The sequence below is a fragment of the Pimephales promelas genome, chromosome 6 (genome assembly GCF_988280905.1).
Source record: "Pimephales promelas chromosome 6, fPimPro1.hap1.1, whole genome shotgun sequence".
Lineage (NCBI taxonomy): Eukaryota > Metazoa > Chordata > Actinopteri > Cypriniformes > Leuciscidae > Pimephales > Pimephales promelas.
Window position 1 is genome coordinate 39,743,061 of NC_142774.1, and position 23,605 is coordinate 39,766,665.

The 23,605-nt window shown below is 36.1% G+C and overlaps 1 protein-coding gene across 2 annotated transcripts in view; it reads left to right on the forward strand.

Moving 5' to 3' along the window:
* The window catches only part of gpc5a (glypican 5a), a 176,985-nt gene that overhangs the window by 54,070 nt on the left and 99,310 nt on the right, over nt 1-23,605 (forward strand). For both annotated transcript variants that reach the window (XM_089132551.1, XM_089132552.1), the window contains exons 4-5: nt 4,878-5,005; nt 6,256-6,381. In XM_089132551.1, the coding sequence (XP_088988677.1) occupies nt 4,878-5,005; nt 6,256-6,381 (254 nt within the window). The remainder of the gene's footprint in view (nt 1-4,877; nt 5,006-6,255; nt 6,382-23,605) is intronic.

Genomic DNA, 23,605 nt, shown 5'->3' on the forward strand with positions numbered 1-23,605 from the left:
TTTTTTTTGTTTACTTCTCATCTATTCATTAATGCTGTGTTTTTGGACACTTTTGTATCCATATACCACACAATTCCTCAACTATACCGTTAGCTTTAGCATTAGCATATGAAATATATATATTTTATGATACATTGCATTTATGCTCTAGTACTAGGCCTTCATTTCTGTGTATAAATTTTTTAGATTCATGCCGGATTTTTTTTTTTTTTTTTGACATGAAGAAATTTTTTTTTTTTTTTTTTTTCACATTTCCCATTCATTTCCATGTGGGGTCATATCGACCCCGATGACCAGAAGTGTAAACATTTTTTTTTTTACATATCTTCAGAACAACCGAATCAAGCCCAGTTTTGTGTGTATAGACAGATAATGTATGAAAAGTCACAAAATCTTTCCACTGAGATGAAGGGAATCTTTTGGAGGACAAACATAACAAGATGATGTAGTTATTATTTAATCTTTCACCTTTGTTTTGATCATCTTAATTTTAAATATCTTATCATTTATATTCTTAAAATATATATTTCATAAGTTAAATGTTTTTGGGACGAGTAACTTTATTAAATCTATTTATAATTCAACTGAAAAGTATCGTAAAAAAATGATAAAAAGTGTAGTTTGACATGTTCTTCATAAAATGTATATATATATATATATATGTGAGAACAGGGCATAAACGCACCCAACGTTCAAGAAAAATACATAAAGTCATCAGAAAAAACCCTATTAATTTTGACTGGAATAAATTGATGCATTTGCCAGTTATATTTTTCAGTTTTTCACAGAAAAATATAATGACTTGATATACAGCGACTTGATGGCAGCATGAGACATGTAAGATTTTGTATAGAGGGTATGCGCGTGACGTCACCGTCGGCCTGCAGTTTCTCACAGTGAGTGGCAAAAACACTGAGCGGCTGTATTTGTTTTCACCGTGAATGCCGCGAAAAACAAACACAACACATATAAAGTGGGAAAGAGATTGACTGTACAACTCAATTTGACAAAAAAATAACAGGTATATTTTTACAGACTGCTATAGAAAGAAGAGCAAATGTATCGAAACAACTGGACTCCAGTCAGCGAAAGGTGGATTTGCAGTTATCATTTTGTGTCAATATGCTGAATTTAGCTGTAAAACCATACCCAAATATTTTGTATTGTTATATATATTAACAACTCATCAATTAAATATTTATCATTACATATTCTGAATCTGCATTATTGGATGTTTTTAAATAAACACTGACCAAAAAAACTATGACGTTTTAGGGCTGGACGATATATAGGCTATATATAACACTGATATAAGTGATTTAGACCTACCTATATTGTATTTAAGGCAAATTTGCTTTATGTTTAGGTCTATATTGCTTTTATTTCCATGCTGTCGAAATCAGGCAAACATAAATGTCAGGCAACACGATTCCTGGCTGCATGTCAATATCCATGCATCACTGGATCTTTAGTAAGTTTTAAATTGCCAACATTAGTTTAAATTGATAAAATTGTTCGTTTTAGTCGCATTTTGTCAGTTTCCCCTATTAAATCCAGTAACGCTGCAGATCTTTTGCCACTCACTCAGGTTGAGAGGGGGTTGAAAGTGACGTCAATACATTCCCTCTATTTAATGTAGTCCTGAAGACTCAATGTTCATTTACTTTTATGGCTGTGGCCTGTCCAAATAACTTGCATTCACAATTAGGTAAAAACTAAACCTAAACACTGGCCTTTGCATTCCTGCAATTTTCATGCCTCAAGCAGTGTCTTAAAAGCCGTGGTGTAACTACAGCTCGGACGGCGTGGAATGCGGTACGGCCTGGACATCAGTTGCTCACACACACACACACGCACACACATGCCATGATGCTGCCAGCGAGCCCAGAGCGTTCTCAAAATACCCTCGGTGTGGGCAGCTGGCGAGACTCGGCCGACCGCGCTCATCTGTTCTGGACACATGCAAATTGAGTTAGCCAGAAACCATAGTGGGCTTCTGTGGGATCCAGTACGCATGTTTTCAGATCGTGTTGTAATGTTTGCAGACAGTATGTGTGTCTGCAAGTAGAAATAAGCCTTTAAACCGCATGACTTTGTCAGCTATTGGGTGTCACTTGATCTGCAGGGGTCAGGGTGTGGATCAGAATCAAGTCTCTAATACTGTGTTGTCATTGGTTTGGGTCAGTGAGGGGCTAGACCAATAAAAACACCCGATATGACCTGGTTCATTTAAGTCTGAAGCATAGTTCTGGAGGAATGAGGATCTTCATAAAACACAATTAGTCTCACATTGTGTTATACTGTGATATAATATTTTGGTCATACTGTCCGAGTAATTACATATGCCTACATACCATAATATAGTTATTTTTTTCTGGAAATTCAATTAAAGACATGTTTTTATGTATTAACACATGGCTAAATATGTGAGAAATGAAATGTTATTCATCTCATTTGACTGACATGACACCTTCATAATCATGACATGACATATGTATTGAATATGAAGTATGGTTTATGCATGTTTATGAACTGTCATTGTCTTTCGCTCAATAATGATATTTTGAATGCAAATATGACGCTGTGTAGCCCTCAATCGGGTTATGGAGTCTATACGACCCCAATTGACCTTTACTTAACAAAAAAAAAGGTTCCCTTCATCTCAGTAGAGTCAGATTTTGTGACTTTGTGATTTTGTATATATATATATATACAAATTATATATATACAATTTATATATAAAGATTTTTTAAATTATATATAACGATTTTTTTGAATGTATATACATTCAAAAAAATCGTTATATATAATTTAGTATTGTAATATTTTCTTCATGTGTCAAAAAAAAAAAAAAAAATTCCGGCATAAATCTGAAAATTTTTAACATGATTCACAATTCACCTGACATGTAAACATTTTTTTAAATATTAATTTTTTAATTAATAATAGTTATATATAATGAATTAATATTGTAATATTTAAAAGTGAATCATATTTTTTTAATCTACTCATTATTTTTATAAAATAAATACTGTATAAATTGGTATTTGCATATATAATGCATTTATAATTATCATTATATATACAAAGACATTTATTATTTATTATACAATTTAATTTAATACATTTTTGACTCTGAATGAGCAACATTCTGTAAACACAACTTTCTGCACACCTCGTCTCCTGAAAACTAGACCGTCTGATTGGATCTGGTAGTTTGCAGCTTGGCATCAGAAGAGGCAGAATACAGATCTGACAACCAGACTGTGAATCTGTGAACAATTGATGAGTGTGCCATCTGATGCCCAGACTACAGACTGACTGAGTCACGCTTGTCCTTTTCAAAATCCAAAGTCCTGTAGAAAGAAATGTACGGAAGCCCTGAACCGCAACCTAAAAAAAAAAAAAAAAAGTCAGTAAAAAAAAAAAATCTTAAAAAAAAAAAAAAATCTTAAAAAAAAAAAAAAAAATCTGTAAAAAAAAAAAAAAATCTAGCATTTCGAGATTAAAGTCGAAATGTTTCGAGATTAAAGTCGAAATGTTTCGAGATTAAAGTCGGAATGTTTCGAGATTAAAGTCGAAATGTTTCGAGATTAAAGTCGAAATGTTTCGAGATTAAAGTCGAAACATTGTGCAGTGCGCGTCCACTGGCTCAGAGCGCGCGCGCGTGTGTGTAAAGTCGAACTGCCATGGATAAACACAAAATAGTAGCTTTTTACTTTTATCTGGGCTTTCAACAAAATTCTACACACGTCACACGTGCTACTGAGGTGTTTTCGTGCTCGTCTAGTCAACACTATCTGGGTCGAGAACACAACAGTAGGCTAACTGTTCGGTCTCCTCTTCCCCGTAAATACGCTCTGGATACATTTTAAGTGCATCATTCTGTATCCAATCATTTGGCCGGATGTGTAGGCATATATGAAAGCGCTATAAATGCCCTATTCATTCATTCATTCATTCATTCATAAAGCTGGATTTCTCCATCCAGTCTGAAAAGTGTTTTCCGTGTTGGTTTTCCTATAGGCTAAAGTCTATTCCGGCGCAGTATATTTTATAACGTCCTATAATGGTAGCCTAATGCTGGTAGATTGGCACCTGTTGAATTTCCTTTGATGAAACAAAACACACACACACACACATAGAGTGAAACTCGCTATCGCGTAGAAGCTGCGCGTGTGTGCTTTCCATTGTCTCACATTGCCGCACACACAGGCATTCATAATGGCCAATAGCGAGTTTCACACACTGTGTGTGTGTGTGTGTGTGTTTTGTTTCATCAAAGGAGACCGAAAAGCTACTATTTTGGGTTTATCCATGGCAGTTCAACTTCACACACACACGCGCGCGCTCTGAGCCAGTGGACGCGCACTGTTATGAATGCACAATATTTCGACTTTAATCTCGAAACATTTCGACTTTAATCTCGAAACATTTCGACTTTAATCTCGAAACATTTCGACTTTAATCTCGAAACATTCCGACTTTAATCTCGAAACATTTCGACTTTAATCTCGAAATGCTAGATTTTTTTATTTTTTTTACAGATTTTTTTTTTACAGATTTTTTTTTTTTTTTTTTACAGATTTTTTTTTTTTAAGATTTTTTTTTTTTTTTACTGACTTTTTTTTTTTTTTAGGTTGCGGTTCAGGGCTTCCGTAGAAATGCTCTCTTTTACAGTCATCATTAGAGAAACCGTCTTTCAGAGGCCTGTTAAAAAACAGCATCACCTAGTGGCTGATCATGATTCTACACACACATCAACACTGACCTGCAGACTGTCGCCAGCTCTGAGCTTTAGCCATGGTTAAAGACCTATAATGGACACGCCGGTGGATATGTTCGTAACCGTGATGGTGTGTGTGTGACCTCTGCAGGTGCACGATGTGTGTGGTCACCCCAGCAGACAGACGGAGCAGGTCAGCCGCGTTCAGCACAACAGAGACTCCATTCCTCTGAAAGCAGCGGCCAGGAACTCAGAGAACACACTCAGCAACTGGAGGAAGTGAGTCTGGCACCTCATCAACACACTCTATACACTCATACACAGTCAAAGCAAGCGGACATAGTCAATCGGGTTTTTTGTACTATTTCCAAAAACATCTTAATACTATTAGTCTACCATAAATATATCACACCATATAATTTGGACTTTGTGCATACATGATGAATAATGATATTTTATAATAATATATCATTATAATATAATATATTTTTTGATTAATTATTATTTTGTATAGTAGTATTTTTGAAAACATGTTTTAATATATATATATATATATATATATATATATATATATATATATATATAATTAATATAAAATATTATGCAATTTGTTTTTTTAAACCCAGAGAAAAATATATTTTATAAAATAAATACAATAGAATTGGTCTCTATACATATATAATGTAAAAAATATTTTATTTATTAATATAATATTTTAAATAATTGATATTCTGTGCAATATTTTGAAAAAAGTCTGAATAATAACATTAACATTTTTTATTATTTTTTTTTTTACAATTTCCAAACACATCTTAATACTATTAATCTCCTGTATAAATATAGATATATCTTACCATATACATAAATTGGGCTTTGTAGATGGATGATGAATAATCATATTTTATAATAATATATTATTAAAATATAATAATATATATTTTTTGATTAATTATTATTGTGTATAGTAGTATTTTTGAAAGCATGTTTATATATATATATATATATATATATATATATATATATATACATATTTTATATATTTATATATATATATATATATATATATATATATATATATATATATATAATATTATGCAATTAGTTTTTTTAAACCCAGAGAAAAATATAATTTATAAAATAAATACAATATAATTTGGACTTTGTTCATATATAACGTATAAAAATACTTTATATATTAATATAATATTTTAAATAATTAATATTCTGTGCAATATTTTGATAAGAAAAGTCTGAATAATAACATCAATGTTTAAGGGGATGTATAGTAAGGGGTAAGATGTAAGGGGATGTATCAATGTTTAATGTATACCAATGGGATACATGATATTCAAATATAAATGAAAATATAGGTCTAAGACAGTGAATTGATTTGTTTAGTGTTGTTGATAGACACTGCATAAGAATTGCTCACTGGATTGTTGTCTCTCTTGAAGCAGAACATTAAACGCCTGTGTTAGTCTGCCATCTACTGGACAGACAATGAAATAAACTCATCTCTGTGTCTCCAGAGACTTCCTCAGCAGCCTGCGTCTGTACCGCACGTTCTACGGTGGCCTGGCGGACCTGCTGTGTGTGAGCGATCTGGGCTCTGGAGACGGACTGGCCTGCTGGAACGGAGCTGAAGTTGACAAAGGGTACAAATCTATCTATCTATCTATCTATCTATCTATCTATCTATCTATCTATCTATCTATCTATCTATCTATCTATCTATCCATCTATCCATCTATCCATCTATCCATCTATCCATCTATCCATCTATCCATCCATCCATCCATCCATCCATCCATCCATCCATCCATCCATCCATCCATCCATCCATCCATCCATCCATCCATCCATCTATCCATCTATCCATCTATCTATCTATCTATATATCTATCTGCAGTGATTTCCTCTTTTGTCGAGATATGCTGCATTGCACTTAACCAATAACAACAATGAATAATAAAATAATATAAACAATTTTTTTTAGTTTTATTTAAATAATTTCACCATTGGCATTTCTTTTGGGGTCCCGAGGGGCTTTTGGGAAATCCTGGGTTGCTTTATATAAACAGATCACTTTCTGGAAAAGTGTGTGTGTGGCCACTCGTCATGGACAGATGTGTCCTCTGGTGTGAGGGTTTGCGCCTGTGTAATTAATGATTTTGTATAGTGGTGGTCTGTGTTGGCATTTGTCCCGCTCACCATAAACAGCTTTATAAGTGACTGGCCAGCTGTTAGTAGATCCTCCTCTCCTCCAAACACTGGGGAAAAATCCAATCCATCTCCTCACTGCTCCTATCTCACCTGGCCTGTCATCGCCACAACACTCCCATAAATTCATCCCCGGTGGTGTTTCCTCCCGACTGTCATCCGCCAGATGTCAGGTGGGCCCGTTTTTCAAGAGGACGGGTTGTAAACGCTGACAGGACGGACCGTAATTACCGGCGGCCTCTAGTGGACACAGAGGAACATGCAATTTGGTATTGATCAATCGAGCTTACAGTGTATTGGACATTTTGCAACCACTTACATTTGCAAAGTAATCATTATTTGCATATTTATGAATAAATAAGTTTGATGCTTTTTGCAAACTGATTTTGCATAAGTTGGCTAAGGTTGCACTCGTTAAATTTTATATACATTTAATGATAAATTATGTTTCAAATAACAGTACAGTACCAAAATGGAGTCGACTAGCTTAAATATTACCTGAAAAAAAAAAAATAAATGATAAAAAAAAAAAAAAAAAAAAAAAAAAATTTGCTGATAATTTACTCATGTCATCCAAGATGTCCATGTCATTCTTTCTTCAGTGGAAAAGAAATTAAGGTTTTTGATGAAAACATTCCAGGATTTTTCTCCATATAATGGACTTCAATGGGAACCAAACGGTTCAAGGTCCAAAAGACAGTTTCAGTGCAAACTGTTCAAAGGGCTTTAAGCGATTCCAGACGATGAATAAGGGTCTTATCAAGCGAAACAATCGCTCATTTAAAAAAAAAAGACAAAGTTTAAGTTTTATAAGCTCAAATAGTTGCTTTTAAAAGTGATACTAAACGGTATTTAATGCAAAATATAATAAGTACTGTAAAACATTTAAATTAACCATTACTGTTTTAGTTTGTCGATCGTGTTAATAGTTTACTGTAATAAATGATGAAGGCCGTGGAAAATAGAGAAGAAAATTAAGAGTTTGAAGAGCCTTTTAACCAAAAAGTCATGTATTTTTGGACATGCTATGGTGTTCATTGAAGTAAATACCATTGAATGATACCATTCCATGTTTTTACCATAGTACGTTTTTTTAATGAGTAATGAAATCCAAATTGAATCAGGTCATTGTAATATTCTCTCAAACAGAGGCCAGTCTCGAACACGTTAAACCTCTGTGTCTTTGTCTTAAAGATGTTATATCAGTCCTCAGAGCTCTCTCTGATTAATACGGCCTCTTTAAGACTATGGAGGAACACGGGGATCTTTGTTTTACTGCGATAGATGGCCCACTTGTCTCACTCCAGACTGACTTTGTCACAGCGGTCTACTTATGTATGGCAGTCCCATCCTCCATCGTATACCTCCGGCTCCAGAGGTAGCGGTGATAAATAACCAGCCACCCCCAGGCCCCACATCTGCCAGGAGAGAGGGATAAAAAGGACAAATAAAACAGGACGGAGAGCGACAGACTGATTTACCAAGGCCATTCAGACCTAAAAGTAGCGGCTTGGGCCCTGGTCACTGAAAGGGCATGTCCGAGAGCGAGGGCCAAACGGACACCGGCCATTAAGATCGACGACGCTGTAGCTTTGATAAATTAGAGCGGACACAGGAGGAGAGGCGAACGTGTGTGACCTTAATGGTATTTAAGGAAAGCTCACTCATCAGGGCCGTCATGAAAACCGAAGGGCTGAGTTTTGCTCTTTTATTTATGACAGAGATTCATATGGGACAAAACTGGGGTCATGTATGATATGGATTTTGTTTGTTGTCTTGTTATATTTTATACTATATGCTTGTTGTGATTATAATTTATGTGACCAAAGAGAATCACAGGCTTTGCTGTAAGTTTTCTCTTTTATGCTGGTCAAATACACAAACATTTGCTTACGGCACTTCTTTTTCCAGACTTTTAAGGCTTGCTTTCTTGTTCGAAACACTAACGATTTTTTTTTTTTTTTTGGTGAACTGTCCTTATCCCTTCAATATTGATCTCATTGTACAGGATCCATCCATCCATCCACCCATTCGTCCACCCATCCATCTATCCATCCAGCCACCCATTTGTCCATCCATCCATCCATCCATCCATCAAGCCACCCATTTGTCCATCCATCCAGCCACCCATTTGTCCATCCATCCATCCATCCATCCACCCAGCCACCCATTTGTCCATCCATCCACCCACCCACCCACCCATTCGTCCATCCACCCACCCACCCACCCATCCATCCATCCACCCATTCGTCCATCCACCCACCCACCCACCCATCCATCCATCCATCCATCCATCCATCCATCCATCCACCCATCCACCCACCCATCCACCCACCCATCCACCCATCCATCCATCCATCCATCCATCCACCCATCCATCCACCCATCCATCCATCCATCCATCCATCCACCCACCCACCCACCCACCCATCCATCCATCCACCCACCTATCCATCCATCTACCCACCCATCCATCCACCCATCCATCCATCCACCCACCCATCCCCCCATCCATCCATCCACCCACCCACCCATCCATCCATCCATCCATCCACCCATCCATCCACCCATCCACCCATCCATCCATCCATCCATCCATCCATCCATCCATCCATCCACCCATCCACCCACCCATCCACCCATCCATCCATCCACCTACCCACCCACCCATCCATCCATCCACCCACCCATCCATCCATCCATCCATCCACCCATCCACCCATCCATCCATCCACCCATCCATCCATCCATCCACCCATCCATCCACCCAACCTACCCACCCATCCATCCATCCATCCATCCACCCATCCATCCATCCATCCACCCACCCATCCATCCACCCACCCACCCACCCACCCACCCATCCATCCACCCACCCACCCACCCATCCACCCATCCACCCATCCACCCATCCATCCACCCATCCATCCATCCACCCATCCATCCACCCACCCATCCATCCACCCATCCACCCATCCACCCATCCACCTACCCACCCATCCACCCATCCATCCACCCATCCATCCACCCATCCATCCATCCACCCATCCATCCATCCACCCATCCATCCACCCATCCATCCATCCACCCATCCATCCACCCACCCACCCATCCATCCATCCATCCACCCATCCATCCATCCACCCACCCACCCACCCACCCACCCACCCATCCATCCACCCATCCATCCATCCACCCACCCAACCACCCACCCATCCATCCATCCACCCATCCATCCATCCACCCATCCATCCACCCATCCATCCATCCACCCATCCACCCATCCATCCATCCACCTACCCACCCACCCACCCACCCAACCACCCACCCACCCATCCACCCACCCACCCATCCATCCACCCATCCATCCATCCACCCATCCATCCACCCATCCATCCATCCACCCACCCATCCACCCACCCAACCACCCACCCATCCATCCATCCACCCATCCATCCACCCACCCATCCATCCACCCATCCACCCATCCTCCCATCCATCCATCCACCCTCCCATCCACCCACCTGCACATCCATCCATCCAGCCACCCATTTGTCCATCCACCCTCCCATTCATCCATCCACCCAACCAACCACCCACCCACCAAATTCATTAAGCAAAATTTGTAATTGAAATCTGAATGGTTATATACCTTAAGATTTGTATTCTTAACGTCGACTTCTGTCGAATTGTTCCACGTTAGCAGTGCTAAATGATAACGCTGGATTTAGAGTCTCGGGGTGTTTGTTTGTGGCTTGTTTGCCGCTGAAGACGTTCGTGTTTGATGAGCGAAATTTCAATTCCTGCCCAGACGATCCACAAGCACTCATACACACACAAAATCAACAAGATCACCAGAGTTCCTCCATGTTTTATTCATGATGATTACACTCGGTGCGGCAATCACCCTTCCCATCCATTCTCTGCAATCGTTTCACTCCCTCCAGATGTTTATTTATAGTTATTTATAAATTAGGCCATTACATTATTTTTTTCAAACTGCTTGATTCATATATTAGGCTAACAAGCCGCATGACCTTGCGATCGATGTGAATCCGAAACACATTTGGCTCTTCAGTTGGTGCGGTGGCAGCAGGTCATCTGTCTCTGCACGTTTACATGTAATAAATACATGTCTCATTGAATCAGTTTGGTTTAAAAACCATCCAAACAAGTTCTGCATCGACCCTGACTACTTTGATGGACATATTCACTATTTTAACCGCACCGCCAAGGTGACAAGACTGCGGTAAACTCTCCAGCCTGGCGGACTGGATGAAAAGAAGACGAGAATTCATTCTTCCGGAAACTTCCGCCGACAGTCCACACGTCAGTCACTTTACTTCGGCTTCACTCTCAGTGATGTTTCATTTCGCCCCAGAAGCTGAAATTGAATTTCCTGTGGTGATATACACATATATCCCCCTGTAAGGAATATCAAGGTGCTTCAGGAAGATTTCAGAGCCCCTGTGAGCGTCGCTCGGGGAGATTCAGGGTTATTGTGAAGAGCAGAAATGAAATCATACTGACATATCTGTGTGTGTGAAGTTCTTTCATCAACTCATCTGACCATGTTCAGCTTATAGCACCTCTCATCGCTGTCTACTTTTGTTCTCAAAGAATTTTTTTAAATTTATTTATTACATTCTGATCCATTTTATCCACCTACTTTATTAAAAAAAAAAAAAAAAAAACTACCCATGTTCAACCTAAATTTGGGTCAAATATGGCAAAACCCCAAATGTTAGGTTAAAAAAGTAATTTAAAAAATTGCAGTTGAAAGTTGAAGTTGGGTTAAAATCGGAAATTACATTTTTAACCCAAGATTTGGGTTTGTGCATATTTGACCCAAATATTTGCTTGAAACAACCCAGCATTTTTAGACAAAAACATTTGGCAGTGCTGTACTTCTAGACCATCAAAAAGACATATTATCATATGTTTGTCTGATGTACTGTAAGATATTTTTTTAATAATATCTACTCCAAAGAAGACACTAAGGATCAACATGATAATCAATACTATTTATTTATTCACTCTAAGAAATACTGGGTTGTTTCAACCCAAATTTGGGTCAATTATGGACAAACCCAATTGTTGGGTTAAAATGCAATTAAGTGAAAGTTGAAGTTGGGTTAAAATTAAAAATTAAATTTTTTAACCCAACATTTGGGTCCATATTTGACCCAACGTTGGGTTAAAACAAGAGTGTTTGTAATGTCTTGAGTTGTCAATTGCCTCTCGTACCTCAAACTGAACATAGATAAAGAACATAAAATAGCATAATGAATAGTTCACCCAAAGTTTTCTCTTTTTTTTGTGGTTAAATAGAAAAAAAAAGATTAAATTAAATTGTTCACTTGAGTCTAAACTGTAGATTATTTTCATTCATTTTGAGTGAACTATCCCTTTAAGGCTTCTAAAATCACTCCCCATAAATAAAGAATGAGCACACATAACCCTTTACTTGATGTTTTGAAGGCTTTATTTTGTAACACAAAAGGCATTGTTAACGAGTGACCTCTGCTACGCCGTCCCATTTCTCCTCTTCAGTCTGTTTAGCATAAATGATTACAGCGAGCATGTGGGCGACCGCATCCACTTCCAGGATTAATGCCTCGTGCTCCCAGACACCGCACACCAGTGCCCGGCTCTCCCTCGGCTCCCTGAGCTCCCGTTTCCTCAGGGCGTGTGTGTGTGGGACGCTGGGAACCTTTCCCAGGCCTCATAGTAGTCACATATTTGCAGTTTATTCTTGGCAACTAACATTTGAAAACATATTGTGCTTTTTTATTAGTAGATGTTTGACACTAGAGGGCGCTAATGATTCTTTTAACTGGTGAAGTGAGCCAATGCAATACACTAGTTGAATGCAAAGTTTATCCAGTTAATCATCTGTCACCTTTCTGCCTGGCAGTGACATAAAATAAAGACTAAACCCTTGTGCATGTTTTTGGGTAAATTGGGTACATTTTATGTAAATTAAAGCAGATATACTTTTATTTTTAGACATTCAAAACTATAAACAGATTTGTGGTGATATTAAGATTTTTGAATGGTTTGTTTTTTTGAAAGATGTCTCTCTTAATCACCATGTATTTAATCAACAATACAGTAAATACAGGAATATTGTGAAATTTTAATAGAATTTAAAATAACTGTTTTCTATTTGATTATATTTTAAAAATGTAATTTAATGTCATTTTCAGCATCATTACTCCAGAGCATTTATTGTTATCAATATTGAAAGCTATTGTGCTTATAATATTTCCGTGTTACATTCTTTTTTTCAGGATTCTTTGATGAATAGAAAGTTCAAAAGAACAACATTTACTTGAAATAGAAATCTTTTGCAACAGTCTTTTCTTTACTTTTTTATTTTTGATCAATTTAATGTACCTGTAGAATGAAAGTACTAGTTTCTTGAGAAAAAGATAAACATTTGAAATGTGGTGTATATCCTATATTTTGGTGTATAATGGAGTCCAAAAGTTTGAGAATAGATATAGAATTGTGTGTGTGTGTGTGTGTGTGTGTGTGTGTGTGTGTGTGCGTGTGTGTGTGTGTGTGTGTGTGTGCGCGTGTGCGTGTGTGTGTGTGTGTGTGTGTGTGTGTGTGTGTGTGCAGACCCTATTGCTTGTACTGTAACTCATTTGTTAATGTTTTGTTGCAGTGCTGAGTCTTGGGCAGATGGGGGAGCTGTGTTCATTTCATGATCTCTCTCTCTCTCTCTCTCTCTCTCTCTCTCTCTCTCTCTCTCTCTCTCTCTCTCTCTCTCTCTCTCTCTCTCTCTCTCTCTCTGTGTGTGTGCATTCAACATGTTCACTCCAAATGATGCATTAAAACAGGCATTATTATCGGACCAAACAGAAGACTAGTTACGCAAGGCAGCACAAGTGCGTTTTTAGGGTTTTATCAGCACAGATGATTCACAAACATTCATTGACAGGAGAGACTTTCTTCAAAAACAACACAGCCTAAGGTTATTCTGAGAGGGTCTCCAAATGGGAAATGTTTAAGGTCAAGTAAATCGGGCTGCATTCACATGGTTTCGCGTAACCGTGCAAGCCCTCACACGTCAGTGTGTGTAGATGGTTGGACGTTCAACAGACGTGACCTCATGTTTCTCGTTCCCAGACCAGGAATGTCTGCGTTAAATCTTAGTTTGACATGGAGACATAGTGTCCGAGGGCAAATCGCAGCAGAGTTTGTCCTTAAACACTTACTGTAGGGGCCATACTGATGAAGGCTAAGCAAAACGCACAGTAGCTCATCAATTATCGCACTATTAAAGATGCGCAGCACACCGAGCACTCTGCTGAACACGGACATTAATTGCATATTTTGGTGCGAGCGTTTTATTCTGCGAAATACTTCATAAATACCATCTGCTGGCATGCAGAAAAGCAGATGGGAAAGTCAGGTACTGATACTGCGGTAAAACACTGCATCACCTCTGTGTGAGAGACGACTAAATGAACACGGGTTTAAGTGAACACTTTATTGCGTCAAATGGAAAGTAAAAAAAGGCCTTTAGTCAGCAGTTCTGCAACATGATAAATGATTTAAATTACAAGCAGTGTCGTTACATGCAAATCAGTTCTGTGATAACTTCATAAAAAGCTCATTCTATAAACATACACTAAACATACCCAGCCATTTTAACCGAAATTTGGGTAAAATATGGACAAAGCCAGCCATTGTAGCTAAATTTTGGGTAAAATATGGACAAACCCAGCCATTTTAATCCAATTCTGGGTAACCCAGCCATTTTAACTCAATTTTGGGTAGAATATGGACAAACCCAGCCATTTTAACCCAATTCTGGGTAAAATATGGACAAACCCAGCCATTTTAACCCAATTCTGGGTAAAATATGGACAAACCCAGCCATTTTAACCCAATTCTGGGTCAAATATGGACAAACCCAGCCATTTTAACCCAATTCAGGGTCAAATATGGAAAAACCCAGCCATTTTAACCCAATTTTGGGTAAAATATGGAAAAACCCAGCCATTTTAACCAAATTTTGGGTAAAATATGGACAAACCCAGCCATTTTAACCCAATTCTGGGTAAAATATGGACAAACCCAGCCATTTTAACTCAATTTTGGGTAAAATATGGACAAACCCAGCCATTTTAACCCAATTCTGGATCAAATATGGACAAACCCAGCCATTTTAACCAAATTTTGGGTAAAATATGGACAAACCCAGCCATTTTAACCCAATTCTGGGTCAAATATGGACAAACCCAGACATTTTTACCCAATTTTGGGTAAAATATGGACAACCCAGCCATTTTAACCCAATTCTTGGTAAACTATGGACAAACCCAGCCATTTTACTCCAATTCTGGGTAAAATATGGACAAACCTAGCCATTTTAAACCAATTCTGGGTAAAATATGGACAAACCTAGCCATTTTAACCAAATTTTGGGTAAAATATGGACAAACCCAGCCATTTTAACCCAATTCTGGGTCAAATATGGACAAACCCAGACATTTTAACCCAATTTTGGGTAAAATATGGACAACCCAGCCATTTTAACCCAATTCTTGGTAAACTATGGACAAACCCAGCCATTTTAACCCAATTCTGGATCAAATATGGACAAACCCAGCCATTTTAACCAAATTTTGGGTAAAATATGGACAAACCCAGCCATTTTAACCCAATTCTGGGTCAAATATGGACAAACCCAGACATTTTAACCCAATTTTGGGTAAAATATGGACAACCCAGCCATTTTAACCCAATTCTTGGTAAACTATGGACAAACCCAGCCATTTTACTCCAATTCTGGGAAAAATATGGACAAACCTAGCCATTTTAACCCAATTTTGGGTAAAATATGGACAACCCAGCCATTTTAACCGAATTTTGGGTAAAATATGGACAAACCCAGCCATTAGGTTACATTTTGATCTAGACGTGCGTTTGTGAGAGTGTGTGCGTGTGTGTGCGCGTGTGAGTGTGGTTGTGTTTGATTTAGAGCAGCTTTAAAGCTGTTACACAAGGCCAAATGAAGCCACAGGTGATGTGAGCCTCGATCGATCCGCACGGATGTGGATCCAGATTAACTGGTGCTCTGACTGTGTCGATGAAAGAATGAGAGGAAAAGAGGTGGAGGAAAAGAGTGTTTGTTGTGTGTTGGACAAGTCTTGTGGAGTGGACCGCAGTTTTTGTGTGTGTAGTGTGAGTCAAGATGGAAATGACTCTGCTTCCGACTCAGATTCCAGCAGCGATTATTTTTGTATTTTCAATACACTACATATATATATATATATATATATATATATATATATATAATTATTTATAATTATTTATAATAAATAATATTATAAATAATATTTATAATTTATTACTGAACTTAAATATTCAAGCTTGATAAAAATTATAATTCTAGAAGAAAATTTCAAATTTTTCAAATGGCACTTAACTCTTTATATATATATATACACACACACACACACACACTCACACACACACACACACACACACACACACACACATATTTATTCATCAAAATTCTGTATTTATTCAAAAAAAAATTGTTAATATTTTCAATTCAATTTCTTTTTCTTTTTTCTTTTTTGCCGTAATTGTCTAAATCTGACATCACCCAAAATAAATGTTGTGTGTCAGTGTGTGAGTCAGATGTTCGTTCAGGAAGCGCTCGGACTGATTCGGTGAAGTTTAAAAGAACAGGATCATATGACTCATTCGGTTATGATTTGGATTACACTGGTTGTGGTGTGTGTATGTTGCGTGTGCAACAATAAATAGAAAGATGCGTTGTCTATTTAATGTCTATTATTAGTCTTTCACATTCACAACCACAACTTAAAATTGCGTGGAGCTGTAGATTCAGTAAAGGAAACCGATGGAGTGTTTTATAGGCTCTATATAAAAAGTAATTACCAGTTCTTGATTCTAACCCTGTAGTTGTGCTAATGTGTGGGTTTTGTTTGTGTGTGTGTGTGACCGCTCTACGCTACCATCTCCCTCAGGTTCAAGTAATAGAAATTCAATATATAACCGTGGACCTTGTGACCCATCGACTCTGACCTACAACAGCGGGTTCATTTCACTCAACACACACACACACACACTCAGAGACAGGGATCGTGAACTATTCCACTGTCTGTCCTCCAAAATAAAGAAACATGACATGTCTCTGATCAGGAAATGTGGAGAGCATTATCAGCTGGTGTGACCACAGTGATCTCATACATGAGGATTGTATTGCTGTTTTCTTAAATATTAAAATACAAATAGTCCAAAGGAATGTTGTGAACTCCAGAAGAACTGGACCAATCCCTTTTTTAATTTCATTATTTCATATTATGTCATTATTTAATTTCATTTATTTATTCCTGAGCAAAAAGTATTTATAGTCCAGACCCTTCACCAATGCTATTATTACTAAAATTTAATAAATAAAAAATGATATACAGATTTGTAATCTAATTCAGAACAGTACTGCATATATAAACAAATTGTAAAATACATATTTTGTTGAGATAAGTTACTTCAAAAATCTATTTTTTTCCAATGAACTAACTTTTTAAGTTGTGAGCATCTTTTGATTATATATGAGATGTTTATTATTAATATTAATGTTAATAAACAAATTAAAAATGTTAGCTTTAAAAAGTTAAAAACAAGCATGAGGCAACGTTTATTTATTTTTTATGATGAATTTTATCAAGATTGTTTGTTTTTTTCTTAAAAGTTAATAAGAATTATATTTTGTGTATTCGTGTAACTCAAATTTTTAAATTAGAAAATAAGAAGTAAATGATATTTCCTGATTCTGTTTGATGAATCCGTTCTGTAAAAAACCAAATATTTTTTAAAAAAAACAAATATTTTTGGTTTAACTTAAAAAAGTAAGTAACCTGGTTGCCTTCAAATTTTAACTTCATTGAAATGGAAAAATTGAGTTAATACAATGAAGGAGATTGATTTAATCATTAGAAACTCAAAATATGTTGTTATCTGAACCACATAAATTATTTAAGTTGATTTAACAAAAGAAAAAATGTGATTACAAATCATGAAAATATTTTTTATTTTATTTTTTGCAGTGCATGAATGTACAGTATCAGCACTGAATGCTGGGTTGTTTGAACCCAAATTTGGGTCAAATATGGACAAACCCAAATGTTGGGTTAAAAATGAAATAAAAAATGTACAGTTGAAAGTGAAAGTTGAAGTTGGGTTAACATTTGAAATTACATTTCTAACCCAACATTTGGGTTTGTCTATTTGGGTTCAAACAACCCAGCATTGTTTGAGTGTGTGTGTCTGTAGGATTCAGGTTCAGAGCCATGATGAAAATCAATGGACATGCGGATCGAAACGCTGCCTGTTCATTTATCTCTGATTTCAGAAATGTACACGCGTGTGATCTGTGTGTGAGCTCAGCTATTACATCATAATGAGAAACACGGCGGCGTCATTTTTCAGGGAGACGATTATGCCATTATGTATTCAAGCAACAGTGTGAGGGCATTGGAGATGAATAACCTCTTAGTGAAGAACTGCAGCATCCATGTGTTCTGTGTCCCGTCGACACACAAGCACTGCAATCTTCTAATTAAAAGCTCAGGCGTTAATCAAGCGTTAAACATAGTGCCATCACCTCTAAACTCGCAGCATCCATCCGCCGAAGCCCAAGCTTCTCCTTGAGGCCTGTTTGTTTGGACTTTTTATTTAAGCAAAATGCATTGAATAAATTCATAAAGCTGTTAGTGCCCATGGCTATCATAATGTACACATCATTGCACTGACGGCAGTGTGTTCTTCCCGTGCAGACTTCATTAACGGCAGAATGAGACTAAAATGTGTTGTTCAATTATAAGAGTATTGCCTGGAGTTATTCAGTTTCAGTGAACAGTAAACAATGGAAACTCATATTTAGACATCTGCACTCAGCTTTTGGTAACTTTAAATGTGGAGCTGTATTGGAGTGTGTGAGGTTGAACGATGAAGACAAGCTGACATGCTGTCAATTATCACTGGAAATGATTTCAGTTCATCTTTCAGTTTGTGAAAAGCAAAAGTTGGCAGTGAGGCCTTTACACCTGAGGAAATGTTAAATAAAGTACACTGATTTTACGTATATTTTATTGTTCAGTATTTGTATTTATATTATTGTAGTTTCTATTAATATTTTAAATGATCTTACATTTTTTTTAAATAATTCAGTGATTAATTAATTAAAATAAAATATGTTTTCTTTATTTCGTTAATTTTTATTTAATTTTTAATTTTTATTTCCAGTCATTTAAAATTGTTATTTTGTATTTTTAATTAATTAATATATATTTTAATAATGTATGTTTTTTTAAATATTATATTTATGTAAAAAGTGTAGTTTATTTATTTATAATCATTTTAATTTTTTCCTTAAGTTCATTAAATCATTGAATAACTAAAATGTAATTAATTAATCATTTATACATTAATAATGTATGTGCTTTTCTAATTTTTTAAAAATATATATTATATTTGTTCAATTTATTTTTATTTCATTAAGTTTGTTCAATTTTAGTTTATTTATTTCCAGTCATTTTCAGGTTTTATTTAACATTTATATTTATAATTATAATTAAATGAATTAACGTTTTAGTAATGCACATGTACACTCTAAAAAAAACGCTGGGTTGTTTCAACCCAAATTTGGGTCAAATATTGGGTTAAAAAAGTAATTAAAAAATTACTGTTGAAAGTGAAAGTTGAAGTTGCGTTAAAATTTTCTAATTACATTTTTAACCCAACACTTTTGGGTTACATTTTTAACACCAAATTTGGGTTAAAACAACCCAGCATTGTTTAGAGTGTACTTTTGTATTTATTTATTTAAAAAAAAAAGGCTATATATTTATGCTTATTTTATCAATATTTTATTACAGTTTTTGTGTTTACTGTATATATTAAGTAATTTTCGTGCTTCGTAACGTAGTTTATTAGATTTAGTTTGATTTTTAATTACTGATAATAACCATTGAAAACATCGATATTATAAGTTGCTATGTTTTGGATAGTTTGGTTGTGGCTAGGTCCTCTAAATGGTTGCTAGAGTGTTTGTAATAGGTGTCTGGGCGTTGCTAGGTGGTTGCCAGGAGGTTCTTAATGCTTCTTAACATGACACATATACGTTTTTGTTTTGATTTCATATGAACTGACAGTAATTAGCCGTGTCACAGATTAGCTGCTGATTAAAGTCGTTTTGAATCCACCCTTTAAATCATGCAGTCTTATTTACTGTGTGATTCTTCAAAATATGACAGTTTTGATAAATTAATAACGGCTCGTTAGCTATTCTTGCGAATGACATTGGGTCCTCCAGCGTAACTCTGTGTTTGACGTAAACCACGAGGATGTCCTACATAGTCGACAACAGCTCAGCAACTGTTGTTTCCTCATATTTGTCAAGGAAATGATTAAATGTGCATGAAGAGTTTGTGTGTGAGGCCTGCTGTACGTCACTTTCACAAAAGTTGTGTGTGGTCTTCATGACGGCAAGCTTATTAAAGAAGTAGTTGTGAGGCCGAGAGACAAAGTTTCACCTTCTCGCATACATTGCCCTTTACCTGACAGCGGAGATAAACGAGTCTCTGCACGGAGAGAGAGAGGGGCGAGAGAGCAAACACGTGTTTCTGTTCGCGAACCCTCGCAGACTGACGGACACAATCCTTAACAAAGCTTTTCTAAAGCAGATCACACCAAAAGCCAAAAATGCTGGGTTGTTTCAACCCAATTTTGGGTCAAATATGGACAAACCCAAATGTTGGATTAAAAATGCAATTCAGAAATGTAACCCAACTGCTGGGTTTGTCAATATTTGACCCAAAATTGGGTTAAAACAACCCAGCATTTTTTTTTAGAGTGTAAACCCAGGAGAAAAAGTGCATTGTGGGAATCTCGTTTGTGATCGTTTTTCTCTGTGAGGTATTATAACTTCGAGGTATCTAATTTGTCAGAGAGCGTGGTTATCTGCTGTGCGTTGACATAACCTTTTCTTCTTTCTAGCTCTGTAGTTTCCAACAATCTCTCCCTGATCTCCAGATACACTCGGCAGCAGAGCTGAGAGAAACACTTCTTCTTCATGTGCCTTTTCCTCAGAAGGACACACTCCGTGTCTGTGTTCACTGCAAGCCTGAGGACTGTGAACGAAGCTTGTTTCCGTAACTCTTTCTCACAATAGATTCACTCTAAAAATGCTGGGTTGTTTTTACCCAACTTTGGGTCAAATATGGACAAACCCAAACGTTGGGTTAAAAATGTAATTAAAAATGTAACTCAATGGCTGGGTTTGTCCATATTTGACCCAAAGTTGGGTTAAAACAACCCAGCATTTTTAGAGTGTACACAAAATATAAACTTGCAATTCAAAAAAAAAGTCAGAAATACCCTTTTTTTATTCTTTATTCAGTGGCTACAAGCTTCCATCGTATTGTGCTTGGTATTAAAAAAGGTTACAGTGCTATATTTATCACGTGCATTAGCTCCTCAGGTTGCATGGGCGTATAGCATGGAAGTACAGTTTTTTAATCCGTTTTTGTACCTTTTGTCAAATAGGGATTCAAAATAGAGATGTTAAAAAGCATGCATCAATATGCATTCATATGTCCTGTGCACGGTATATATATATATATATATATATATATATATATATATATATATACCGCATACAGAAGGTGTATGTTAGTATGCTTCTCTAAACAGTCAAAGTCGCCCTTGAGAAGCTTGGTTGAGTTCGGTCAAGTCACAAACACCTCGTTGTTTGATTCATTAACTTCTGGTCCTCTCTCAAACCAGCCCTCTGGAAAATCCCATTAGTATCAGTGGACAAATCCGGAATGCTAATTTATTTGGTTCACCTTATGTGTGAGAGAGTTTTACACCGCACTGAATTACATAATTAACCTTCGTTTTCTGTTAAATTAACTTGACTTTCTTTCTGTTCAGGGTCCCAGAGATCCCAATGATGCACTTGTAAAAATAATTGCCGTACTTTTGAAATTAACCTCTTTTTAATTTTTATATGAACTTCTGACCTAATCTAAAATCAGTCGACAGATGTTAAACTGCCATTATAAAAAAATTAATGCAACATTTTTTTTTCCGTTATAGATGAAATATAATAATGGTTAAAGTAAAATAAATAAATAAATAAATAAATATATTTTATTTATGGGCAATTATTGGGCAATTATTAATCAAGATTAATCGCATAAAAAAGTTTGTGTTTACATAATATATGTGTGTGTATTGTGTAGAATTATTCTGCATATATAAATACACATGCTTGTATATATTTAAGAAATGTGTGCATGCATATACTGTATATATACAGTATATGCATGCACATATTTCTTAAATATTAAATATTAATATTTATATTTAAATAAATTATGTATATATATATATATATACATAATTTATTTTAAAAATAAATATTAATATTTTATATATTAATAACACATTTTTCTTAAATATATACATGCACGTGTGTGAATTTTTATATACATAATAATTATACATAATTATAAACTTTTATTTTGGATGCGATTAATTGCGATTAATCATTGCCCAGCCCTAATATATATATATATATATATATATATATATATATATATATATAATGGTTTTTTTTTTTCAGAATTTGTTGACTACAAATATTTCAACATTAAAATAGCTAAATTGCTTATTAATATTCTATATTTATAATGTTAATTATTTGCATTTTTTTATAATATGCATTTATTTAAATTATTGACATTTTTTAATTAAATGATTTGCTATATTTGATCTTTTATTAATTATATTGAAAATATCAGGGTCAAAGCATAATAAAGGTAAGGGCAGATCTACCACCACCACAGCATGAAGAGTACATTTGCATGCAGCAATTCTGCAATCTTACTTCTACAATCTGTTTCACTCTATGGGATTTCAGTTTTGTTATCTTCAATATTTAATGTGCCTTTCATTGTTGAAAGGGGGAAAAAAATAAAACCTCAAGAGACTTTCTCATCCATATGCATGTTGCGATAAGAGGGATAGACATCACTGCCAAAATATCCCGTGTCCCTGCTGATCGTTCCACGTCAATCAGTGGCCATCGGAAGAACTCACTGCGAGGAAAAGCTCCTGCATCTGGTCCCTGGTGGCTCGGACCAAAGAAAGAGCATCAGATAACCTTAAATTGGGATGACGCTATACTGTTTCCCAGAAACCAAGCATTTTCTCTGTCTTTCTTTCTCTTGCTCATTTTTGTCATTCCTCTCCGAGTCTGAGGTTTTCTATCTGATGCCGAAGTAATTTAACTGAAGTAGATAAAGTGGAGTGGAGCAATCCACTGTGATTCTGGTTTCAGACGCTGTCCTCTCAGCCCAACTCTATAAATTGGATCAAACAGAATGCAGATGAGATGTGCGGAGACTGATCCAGACCTGCAAGACAGAGGGAATAATTGCCCGAGTCTTAACTCCGTGTGCTGCTTTGTTGTTTGGTGTGGAATGACAACCAAGCGTCTAGACATGACCTTTGCTGAATATTTTTTGAAAATAAATGTCATTTTGGAAGTGTTAAGGCCCTTGTTTTCGGACGTAAAAAAAAAAAAAAGCGATCTCACATTAT